General features: G+C 37.6%; 1 protein-coding gene across 3 annotated transcripts in view; it reads right to left on the bottom strand.

Annotated features, from left to right (window-relative positions):
• lrp8 (low density lipoprotein receptor-related protein 8, apolipoprotein e receptor) overlaps window positions 1–12696 on the bottom strand; it is a 204416-nt gene that overhangs the window by 19060 nt on the left and 172660 nt on the right. For all 3 annotated transcript variants that reach the window (XM_077533259.1, XM_077533261.1, XM_077533258.1), the window contains exons 14-15: window positions 2911–3052; window positions 51–203 (exon numbers count right to left, since the gene is read on the bottom strand). In XM_077533259.1, coding sequence (XP_077389385.1) covers window positions 51–203; window positions 2911–3052 — 295 coding nt within the window. The remainder of the gene's footprint in view (window positions 1–50; window positions 204–2910; window positions 3053–12696) is intronic.

Below are 12696 nucleotides of genomic sequence, written 5' to 3'. Positions count from 1 at the left end.
GCAGGGTGTCTCTAAAAGTATCCATTTTGTTTGATCATGTCTAGACTTACCTGTGACACATCGCCTCATATCTGGTCCCAGCTCCATTCCATCAGGACAGGCACATGTATATTTGGGGGAGTGGTCTGTAATCTGGGGTGCCTTTAAACAAAGGTACTCACAGCCACCGTTGGGAAGACTGCCAATATTACAGGTGTCAGGTGCTTGAAAAAACACATACAATAGGTTTGCTTTTAAATATGTTCAATATACATATACATATAATTCCAGTAAAAAAAAAAAAAAAAGACTGGCTAAATGTTGTTTTTAAATACATTGCATTTCAAAAGTGGATCCCTGTGTTTGATAAAGGAAGACATGACTGTAAAAACCCAGTAGAGCAGAACTGCTATGTACAAGTATGAAGAAAAAAGGAAACACGTATGAAAAATTGATGAGCAGCCCTACTTTTGAGTTTAGGTCAGTCAGTGCCATCAGCATTAAAGCACAAGTGGAATCAACAATAACTTAAAGTGCGTGAAGGAATGTGAAGGAAACTTTCGCATGTGGTCATTGAAAGCATACTGTTGATGATTAACCATAAATATTAGAAACTGATGAAAGATCAAATGAGAACACCGTCTAAATCAATCAACATGCAATTTGCACATATAACGTAATCACTTCATAACCTGAACTTCAGTGGTGTCATTTAAATAGCTACTGTAATAGAGATCATGATCTATGCTCAAGCTCTGCTTAGGTATCCAATCCATGCTGATGAATATGAGTCACATTTACATTTCCTGATTGCGGTCGGCAATTTTCATTTAACAAACTATACGGATCAGTGGATTAATGTTAATGAATAGCTGCTGTTGTGTTGACAATTTTTTTGATGATTTGATGTCAGTCGAGCTAAAAGAGTTTGCATGGATGAGACTGTCAGTACTTGACAGTTTCCAGCTGTGTGTTCTATGACTTTACTCCTAATAACAGTGAGCTGAATAAACAGTTGATATAAATAGTAGGGATGTCACGTTAATGGCAATATCGTGATATTGTGATATTAAAACTGCCACAATATCGTCGTCGTCATGTTCACAATATTTAAAAGGAACACATCTGTTAAAAAAAAAGTCAGGCTGATTTCCATTTGTGCAGTTCTAGCACCCTCTAGTGGCTATTTTATTAGTGCAATTTAATTTTTATTAGGGATGTTTTGGCCTTCTATGTTTAAAATCTATGCTAATTGTCAGATGAAGGGGAACCTAATTTGCTTGTGAAGCGATCACTGTGTGCTTGCATTAGCAAGTAAGAGCCTCACTGTTGTTATATTGTTATTAGAGATTGTAGGTGGTTTATATGCATTGCTGTTATGTACAAAAGCACAATATTGTGCTTTTTTTTTTTTTAGTATGAGCTTTTTTTTTTTTTTTTTTTTTTTTTTTTACAATATTGTGATCTTTTTTTAAATATCGCCAACGTCCCCACAATATCGTGATAATTATCGTATCGTGATCTTCATATCGTGATAATATCGTATCGTGATGTTTGGATATCGTTACATCCCTAATAAATAGCCTACATATGCCTGTTCAAATGTCAGTTTTTTTTTTCACTTCAAAACTTTTTTTTTTCTTTTCACCATTGATGTAATCTGTAACCTGATAACTCAACTGAAACCAAAAAATAAATATTATTGAGAGGGGTAGTGAAAATGAAAGACTGATATAATAGAGTTTCCAAAATATTGAAAATGCACAACCTGGAATTTGAAAAAATGAACAAAGTTGAGATCCAGTCCCTCAGTCTTAGTTTGGCTGACGAATGCAAAATGGGAAGAACTCAATGGGCCAGTGTAAAGTTGAAAGTAGGCTATTAAAACTTTTTACACTCAAATCTTGAAATATTCACATTGCCAACCCAAGACTCAAAGTAAAGTTCCTCATGCCATGTGGAGAGACACCAGAAATAGGTCAGGTTGTGGTCGTTGCTGCCTCTTACGTGTTGTTTTAGGAAGTGGTACATCAGAGAATTCATGTGAAGTCCTGGGAGGAAGTAACATCAGTCACGCAAGAATAAAGCTTTGCGCACATCCCATGTACACTATTTCAGCAATGCGGTCATTCACATTTTTGAGACATGCCCAACAAACTCTGCATGTATGATGTGCAGGAAAATGTTGAGATGGAGCTTAGTAAAATATTCAAATAATATTGCCACAAGGAAAGCTGTGATGGCTTCCGTGTCCTTACACCTCTCCTTGTTGACTCCTAAAATGTTAAAGCCAAGTTGGATGGAGAAAAACAAAACAAAACAAAACTACATACATTTTTAAAAAGTCATAAAGAGCACATTGAAAGCTGAAGCCAAATGACTTATCTTTATGTGCATATGGAGAGTAAAAACAGTATGTGGTGCTGTTTTAACTGTGATTTTTGCAAATGATAGAATGAATTAGTGATATACAGTAAGTGGAAAAAATGAAGGGATTGGGTTGATGTAGAAATATTGTATCTTCACAGCAATTCAGCAGCTCAGTCAGACTTGTTGAACAAAATCGTTGTTTCTCAGGCTTTTGTTGTCATGTCTGAGCAGAAATGTCTGACTTATAACAAGACAATGCAATTAATTGCCTACTGACAAGGGTAGGAAATGAGGCATGAAAATATAAACTTGTCTTGACTTGCCCAAATGCAAAGGACCATGTTGATGCTCAAACACAAGGATTCACAGTGCATTAGCATAACAGTAACATTAGCCAAAGAATAAATTATTCAATGCTGTTTACATCATTTAATGTTAAGCAATGCTGTAATGCCATCATAAAATAAGTAACTTAATACATGGCAAGTTATACTTGCTGGGTAAAGGTAAAGACACCACATCAAATATTCATTAATTGTATTAATGTGTGCAGTGGCCTACCTTTTGGCTGCCTCTGCTCATGGAACACGACCAAATCCAGTGGATTGTTGAGGTGCTCCGCTATCTTGGCTACATCATTCCCCGTCAGGCGGTTGGCGCTGTATATTGCTTCATCCTCCAAATCGGTCCAATATATGCGGTCCTGGACACAACAATTCCCAAATTCAACCAAACAATTATGTATCTCCAAACAAAGAGGCATGCGAAGCTTTCTGATATTTGACTGCAATATTTTGCACTTCATTGTCATAGAAACCACAGATACACGACACACCTCAAGTAACAACAGACTCCCAACTGTGGAGTTTCAATGCATTTTCCCAAATGCCTGCAGTGAAGATTTTCAAAACAGTGACTCAGACTTCCATGCGGTACGTTGCGCCTTCCATTGGCGAGCAAAGTTGAAAAAGTTAAGAAGACCACGTCACACTCAACGAGCATCTAAAAGTCGACTTTATTAAATTATTGTACATGTGTACTTGGCAACATGTATTATAATGATGTGATTTGTGTTGTTATAGACCTATATGCGATAATAGCCCATCACGTTGAAGCAAGGTTGCACAAACTGGACGGGTGACCAACGGTTTCTTCAGATTGCCATTACGCTCATTTTGGTTGATGCGCCTGCATCGGCAGCAGGTAAAAATGGCCTGAAATTTGAATCCGCGCATGGTTGAATCCGATGGAGGGCTTAATTGCACTTGCCGCATGGTATGGAAACCCATTCCCGCTTTAATAAAGACGATTTTTAGATTCTCGTTGAGTGTGACTTGGTCTTCATTACTGTTTCAAACTTTGCTCGCCACTGGAGAGCGTAACGTGCAGCATGGAAGTCTGATAGATTTATTTTTTATTCCCCCCCCCCCCACTGCCGGATTCTCGTTCGAACATGTTTAAAAAAAAATCAAATAATAATCAACTGGCGGTTTCTGACGGTGTAAATAAAAAAAATAAAATTAAATTTAAAAAAAAAAAAAAAAAAAGATCCCCCCCCCCCACTGGCGGATTCTCGTTCTAACGTGTAAAAATAAATAAATAAATAAAATAATCCACTGGCGGTTTTTCCGTAGTTTCTGACGGTGAAAAACAAAACAACAACAAAAACACACACACAAAAAAAAAACATCTCCCTTTTTTTTTTTTTTTTTTTTTTTTTTACTGGCGGGAATGGGCTTCCATAGTATATTCAATCATAATTATGAGAAGAAAATCAATGTTTAAAAGCCTTGTGATGATGAAATACTGTTTGGTATTGGTACTGTCAATGAAATTTAAAGGTTAGTGTCTGGCTAACTTTTATTTGCATTGCACCAGCCATATCACATAAATCTCTCCCTCTGTATTTAATCTTTTACTATATAACCCCCAGCAAACAAATGGTTTGTGTATCAAATGGTATGCTAGCAGAGTACATCACAGAGGGATGCTCATGGCTCTGTTTGCTCTAGATATTGGTGGACTTAACCTTTCTGAGTTGCATCTAAATTCTACCCTTTTCAGATAACCTTTACTCACATGACAGCAGTGCTGACACACAAAGAAATAAATATCAGCCATGTTGTTATGAAGACTCAGATTTATTCAATCAATGGTTTTGTCTCTCAGGACAACTTTCTTTGCCTGGCAGCTGGATGTTCTCCTCTTTCTCATTTATCAATAGGAGCAACTGTCACAATCCCTTACCTTGAAAGTGGCATGCGTCAATACAACACTGTGCAGGTCAAAGCATCTCACCAGATCAAATACAACATTTCATGCGTTAAACGGCAGGTCATGTGTTTTACACATGAACGAGCACCGATTCATCTGAGACAGCATCCTATCAGTTAAGCTCTGTTTGCACTTGAGGCAGGGATGAGAGTTCAACTGGATAATGCGAACATTCCAAACAACCTGAATGATTGTCCTGGATGTGAGGTTTTCCACGTATTTGAAATATTGGGATCAACCAGTACATTAAAATTATTCTTTTGATTTAAGTGATTTTAAACAAACAAACAAACAAACAAACAAACAAAACTAGAATGTTGAGCTGATCCACCACTATCTGAATGTTTGAATGTATGGCTTAATATCTTTTATCCAATTATCTAACAAGTGATTTAAACCTACCCTAATTATATTTAGAATCCCTTTCACTTTGAAATGATTTACATTTCTCAGGTGCAAAAAATATTTGGTACAGCTTGTTAAGGGGCTTTTAAGCAAATATTAGTCGGGTAATGTATGTACTGTACATATGTGAGATTGCAAGTACACTATGTTGACCCTGTGTGCACTTCTTTTAAACACATAACCCACCCTGGAAAAATGTTATAAATCATAAATTTAAAAAAATCACAAAACATTCCAAATTAATGTAACCTTCTTGCCCATGATTGTATGTAAACTTCTGACTGAAACTGTACTGACTCCCCAACATGCTGATTTGAGCATATACCCTAATTTATATATTAAACACAGTTTGTATGACACAAGGACGCTGTTCAGATTTTTGATGTTACTTAATGGATAGGAGAGTTCGCCATCCCTGCTGCACATATCCCCAAACCTCCTCTTTCCATCACATGACCCACATCTGCCAGGCACTTCACTGGCTCTTGGTCAAACAGAAGATTCAATTCAAACTCCCTCTTTACTCCTCCAGGGCCATTCACACAGCATCACGCCACCATACTCATATTTCATATTCTGACTTTACCCCACATCGTCACTCTAGTCCACATTTCAAGTCCACCACATACATGTACGTACACCTGATTGTTCCCCCAGCCAGCCTCAGCACCATGGACAGCAACTGTGGAATCCTCTGCCAGCTGACGAGTGGAATTTAGACTCTCTAAAACATAAATGGTCAGTATCACTTACTTTCAGTTCACTGTCTTGTGTGGTTGTTTGTTTTCTTTGTAAATGCTGTTATCATTTGATTAATGTACAGTGTCCTTTATAGCCTTTGATAGGTGCTTGCAAACTGTATTATTCTTCATTTTTCACCTTTTCAGAATTTGGAAATTGCTATTTATCATTTATTTAAAGGGAGCGCAACATGAAAAATTAACTTTTGGGAGCTTTTAGCCATATTAAAATGCTAATTCCTCACCAAAAACAGTTTCCGCTCGATGAGAAATGAGGGTAGATGCCACAAGTTCCGACTTCCGGGTTTCAACTGCTGGCGAGTTCCAATAGTTGCGCCCCAACACCTGCGGCCCCAACTGCATGAGGGCGCAGGGGTCTCTGAAGTGCTTCAGACAACTGAGATAGACACACTACTACTTGCACATGTCGACGGGAACGCGTAACCGAGGGACACAAAATCGGAAAGTATTGGGACGTGGCCCACACGTCGCAAACCGGAACCGGACTCAAAGTTGATGTGCAAAAACCCTTCCTCTGTGGCATATACCCCATTCTGCTCTCCAAGCACCAACCCCTCCCAACCTGAGAAAACGAGCTAGTGCTCACTTTATGACATCATAAGGTGCGGACACACCTCCACACCGCCTCTGCGGACTAAACGCACGCCCACTTTCTCTGAGACCTCCATGAGAGAGTGACAAAAGTAGCCTTTAACAATAAACATTCTGTCCAAATGAATTCAAAGCAATCAATTATCCTTTTACATTTGTATAGTGTATAGTATAGTGGTTACTGTGCTTGCGCTGTGAGCAGTGAGTCACTGGTTTGAAACCAGCCAAGGTTTTTTCCCCCCTCCTCCTTTCCTCTTTCTTCTTCTCTCCCCTCCCCTCCTCCTCCACGATTTCTTGCGGAAAGGAGCCGATTTGTTTCAAAGAATTGGCTTGCATTAAGTTGCGTGGCGTACTCAGAGGAGTGCTCAAACGCAGAGCTACAACAACAGATTTTAGTCGGCTTGCTGGCGGCACGGCAATCATATGGAGAGAGGCGGGGTCTTACTGAACCAGGCATTTTAATTCCGCGTTACAAAAATAACCAGTAAAACACCTAATATTTCATTAAAGAAAATACTTCACCATGGTGTCAAAGGTAAGATTTCATCATTATATGCCTATAGTTAACTTTTGGGAAGGCTTAAAATACCGTGCCGTAAAAATGAGGTCTGCAAAGTATTGCAGATTCTAAATCTAGTGATCTTTGCTAATCGTACACGTTTTCCTGCACTGGACATATTAATAAATTAATCTTAACAGTCAAAAATTGATTGATGAATCCACCCATCCATTTTTTTAACTGCTTACTCCTCACAAGGGTCGCGGGGGGTGCTGGAGCCTATCCCAGCTGGCTCTGGGCAGTAGGCGGGGTACACCCTGAACTGGTTGCCAGCCAATTAAGGGTCACACAAAGACAAATAACCATCCACACTCACAATCACACCTATAGGGACAATTCAATTCAGTGTTCAATTAACCAAGCATGTCTTTGGAGTGTGGGAGTACCCGGAGAAGACCCACACAGACACGCCGAGAACATGCAAACTCCATGCCGAAGCCCTGACTCGATCTTGCGTCCTCAGTACTGGGAGGCGGACGTGCTAGCCAGTCATCCACCTTGCCGCCCTGAACTGATTAAATTAAATTAATTGTTTAATAAAAACAAACTTTCGCTAAATGAATAGAAAACAAAATTGATGTGCTTTGGATTTAAGAAGGTACGTACCAATGACATTAAATGAAGTTGAAACTGAACAATTGTCTAAAATTAGGTTCTTGGGGTTGAACACCATGAGCTTTGTTGGAAGCCACAAAGAGAATACATAAAAAAAAAATATATGTATATATATATATACACTAGTATTGCCTGCTTGTAAAGCTTTTAGATCAATCAACTAAACTGCAAAAGGGGGCAATAACAATAATGCATATTGTGAGATTGTTGGACCCCACAAATCTAAATAAAAAAAATACAACTGTTAGAGTTAAAAAATGTTAGAAATAGCCAACTATTTTGTGCAAAGAACAAGAACAGTCCTTTGAAAATAAAATTCAGTCCTCTCTCTCTCTCTCTCTCTCTCTCTCTCTCTCTCTCTCTCTCTCTCTCTCTCTCTCTCTCTCTCTGTCTCTCTCTCTCTCTCTCTCTCTCTCTCTCAAAACTAAGAGAGGTAAGTATAATTTCACAGGAGTTATTATTTTGGGACTTAATAAGTTGTCTGTCAATATTTAAAAAGTCTTCAAGACAGAAAGTCATTTGCAAGGGCGCTCAAACAGGGGCATCGCCATGGAGGTGAATTAAAAAAAAAAATAGAGTAAGACTGAAAACCAGCTGTGGACCGGGGCTCTGGTGTCACCATGGAGGCGGACTCAGAAAAAGAGGAGGATAATTTTGCTCCAGGGGTAACGGGGTGTCATGCTACCGTGGATGCCTCAGAGCACGCCGTGGTCGGCCACATTTCCACCGATGCCACGTGAATTTCAACAGAGCCATTACAATAATGAAGGGACATGGCGGCCACCCAACAGTCAGAGGAAAGCTGGTTTCCATATCAAATTAAGGAACAGTGATCCAATCAGAGCAAAGCTCATTTACATACTGAATATTAATGAGAAATTCAACTCTCGTACATGCCAGGTGTTTAAGAACAACATCAAATAGCTTGAAAATGGTATTGTGGGCATTTCCAGCTAATCTATCTTAATTAAATAAATAAATAATAATAATAATCATGAAAAACAGCAGCCTGCAAAGGTGTGGCATGGGATCTTTAAAATCATTCCTTTGCAGACTACGACTAAATTAGTGCCTTTATTTCCCCCACTTTTTTAGTGTTTATTTCTTTTATCTACTCTCCCCCTGTTCTCCTTCCATTTCCCCCCTCTCTTCTTTGCCTGTACCCCCTTTAGTATACTAGACTGAAAGTAATTCAAAGACATTAAAGATGACACGGGAAACAGGACATTATGGCCTGCTACCATCTGTATTTCCTTAGGGTTTGGTGTGGTGGAAGGAGGTGGACACAAAGGCTTAATATCATTGTGCCCTTGTGTGTTTTTAAAGGAATGGCAAATGTATGAATGCACTGTATTCTTTGTATAGTCAGTACAATAAATACAGTACCGATGACATGTTTCGAGATGTTTGTCTCATGAGGAATGAGGAACATTTAGTGGCGTGTAGTCAATATTAGGGATGTAACAATATCCAAATATCATGATACGATATTATCACGATATGAAGCTCACGATACGATAATTATCACGATATTGTGGGGAGGTTGGCAATATTTAAAAAAGGTCACAATACTGTAAAAAAAAAAAAAAAAAGAGCTCATACTAAAAAAAAAAAAAAAAAAACCCACTATTGTGCTTTTGTACATAACAGCAATACAAATAAACAACCTCCAATCTCTAATAACACTTAATATTGAGGCACTTACTTGCTAATGCAAGCCCACATTGAGTTCCTCCACGTATTGACTGGCTTCACAAGCATATTACAATCTCCTTAATATGACAATTAGTGTAATTTAAACATAGAAGGGCCAAAACATACCTAATGAAAATTAATCTGCAATAAAAAACGAGCCACCAGAGAGAAATCAACCTGACATTTTTAACAGATGTGTTGCATTTAAATATTGCGAACATGACGACGATGATATTGTGGCAGTTTTAATATCGCGATATCACGATATTGCGGGTATCGTTACATCCCTAGTCAATATGTTCATATGCTCATAACTATATCAAGGTTATGCAAAAGCTGTACACTGTATATAATGCCAGCAACATTTGTAAAATACTCGAAAACATTGCTGCACTATTGTATCTATACATTGTTCGTATCTGGTACTGTATGTAAAACGGCTTTTCCACTTTAACATTGTTTAGTTTCAGTGATAGCAGTAACACGTTACCACTCCAAAATGTACACATTTTGTGTTACCAATTTCAGGTAAATAATCAGACTATCGCTACTCTTTTGATATCAATTTACTATTATGAATAGATTTGCTTCTGTATGCAAGAAGCATCAGTATTTGAGAGACTGGCACCTTTCAGTAACACATTTATTAACTTAGACACCTGCAAAAGGCACCAGTAAGAAAGCATTGACAAGACCTTCTTCAATAAACTCCACACTCTTCTCATCCATGGTGCAATGTGCAAATGATACATAATAAAATACAGAAAAAAAAGAACCTAATTCCTAACACTAGTACTCACTAACATCACTCAACAAATAACGATAAATTATACAACACCTAAGAAAGGGATTTGTGGGAGTATTCAAATTAACATTAACGTCTGATGGAGTGACATCATTTCTTCCAGCATATTGAGACTCACGTGTCCATAAACAGTCGTGAAATGAGAGCGATTCACCTCAGCTAAAACCAAAAATATTAAGGTTTGTTCCACAGTTAACAGATAACCATTGAAGTAACTTTTAATCTAACTAGTTACTTTGAAGTAATCAGTACAGTAACTAAGTTACTTTTAAAAGCAAGTAATCAATATTACTTTTTCAAGGTAACTGTGGGGCACCACTGTTTATTTCTCCAATAATCATTCTTTATTGTAAATTATATTAAAGAAGTAGGCAACATGAGACAAACATTGCTGAATTTACAATACAAATAAGACCATGAAATAATGGATTCATATACCGTATTCATAGACAAGAGTGGGTGTCAACATGGGTTTTTCTCCACACACCTTTGGAAAATGCCATTCTGCAATCAAACAGATGAGACTTTACAGATGTACTTTAAAAAAAAAAAGGTCCACAAGTTGAACCAATATCTAGAATCTGAATAAAACCAATTCTTTCCCGACTGCGTACCTGTTATCTGAGACGGCCAAAACCGTATTGTGTGCAGAGACATAAACATCTGACGCTGCCTCATATCTATCGTAACACTCCTTTCACAACGTCTATCACATGACAAGCACATCTTTCATCTTGTTCCTGTCTCACAGCGAGAGGGACGACAAACGTTTTAGAGTCACAATGGCTGATTCTTCTCATGATTTTGCTTCTTTTATCTGAGACGGACATAATTCACAAGAATGAAGCAGCTGACTTGGATTCCAGCTTCCACTGCAACCCAGAATATGCTAAGCGGCAGAAAAAATGGATGCTTAAGATCTTTGCAGTAAATAAATTTAACATTCCATGTGCTATTCTTAGAAATTAGCATAATTCACAACCTTTTTTTTTTTCTTTACCTCAAGGTAAAATGTTTAAAAACTCAGACGAGGGAAAAAGGCCCAACAAAACAGGCCACTTCTGGCTTCGGTCTATTGGAACAGGAAATGCTTGCTGTGTGAACTTAAATTTAGTTTATATGTTAAGCAGAACGGATGACAGGGGGAAAAACAGGCACTGAGGGTGATCAATCTTCAGACATGAACTTGCTTGCCTGCAACAAACCCGTACCCGCACACTGGCACCGACAAACACGCCCACACACACAGCTGGACATGATGAATGCCACCTCTTTTCTTCTCATCTTCACAGTGTGCGCAGCAAAACGAGGAATGAAGAAAGTGCTTCCCACTGATCACATTACACCCCTTCCATCTTCACTCTGCTCTCCTCTGGATCTCGTCCACACTTCCCAAGTATAATACTTGATTGGCTCTTTTAGAACGACTCATTGCTGCCTAATAAATTATTCCAAATTAGTTTCATTGATTCCTCTGCTAAGGCTCTCCTCTTGTCAAGGCTTAAAGAGTTTTTTTTTCTTTTTTTTTTTGTCAGATTTTATCTTGGACTATCAAAGGTCCCCATCAGTACTATACTGACTCATCATCCCGACTTCTTGAGGAGATAGAATCATTCAATTTTCCATTTCATTTACAGGTTAGCCTGATATCAAAACATGCTGTATACTACTACTTCCACTACTACTATTACTACTGTATATTTGTGGAGACTGGGGTCAAGTTGTATTGTACAATTTAAAAAATGTGCAGAATTTCACAAATTACTTCATGTTAAAGATTAGATAGCTCTTAATATGAAAAGAAAAATGCACTGAGTTGTCATCAACTTCTTACAAATTTAATTATGCCATCTAGTGGCAGCAAAATTACCTCAACACGAATCAATATTACACTCTTTACTTATTTTATTTTATTTTTTTAACCGTTCGGTACATCTTTTCAATTTTAACTCAATTTTATGAACTATTATGAAATAACTGTATCAATAATTAAAAGAGGCAGTCATATTTCTATTAATCTAACATTTTTTCCACTTTTATGTTAACAAGAGTATGAAAATTTAGGAAAAAATATTTTATTGTACATTTTATTATTTATTATTATTTATCTTTAATATCCAATGTGTTTATTGGTGCGGTCATTGATAAGCCAGTGCTTTGTATAACCAGGAATTAACCTCACATTCCTTATCTGTGTCTAAGGTATGAAAATGTGTGCAAATCACTGTGTGTAATATTTTGCAAAAAGTGTGAAGCTGAGTCTGTGCTTATTGTTGTGCAACTCTGGTTTGCTCCTTGTGTGTAAACATCGGCAAATGTGTGAAAATGTTCATTTTAGTATGTAAACGACAAACTGTAATACAAGTATGAAAAGAAAAATGCACTGAGCTGTTACCGTCTTACAAATGCAATTATGCCATCTAGTGGCAGAAAAAATGAATGACTGAATAAATATCACTCGTTTTTACAATACAGCACATATTTTTAATTTTAACTCAATTTTATGAATTATTATAAAATTAGTGTATCAATGATGCAGCCATATAGATATACTAGCTGTAGACATTGGAATAGGGGGCACATTTCCCATCGCGAGATGCTGTGACTATCGCGTGACCGGTAGCGAGACTGGGAAAATCTAA

This window comes from Festucalex cinctus, chromosome 10 (assembly GCF_051991245.1).
Source record: "Festucalex cinctus isolate MCC-2025b chromosome 10, RoL_Fcin_1.0, whole genome shotgun sequence".
In the NCBI taxonomy this organism is placed as follows: Eukaryota; Metazoa; Chordata; class Actinopteri; order Syngnathiformes; family Syngnathidae; genus Festucalex; species Festucalex cinctus.
The sequence above is the reverse complement of the archived record's forward strand: the minus strand, read 5'-3'. Positions and strand labels throughout refer to the sequence as shown.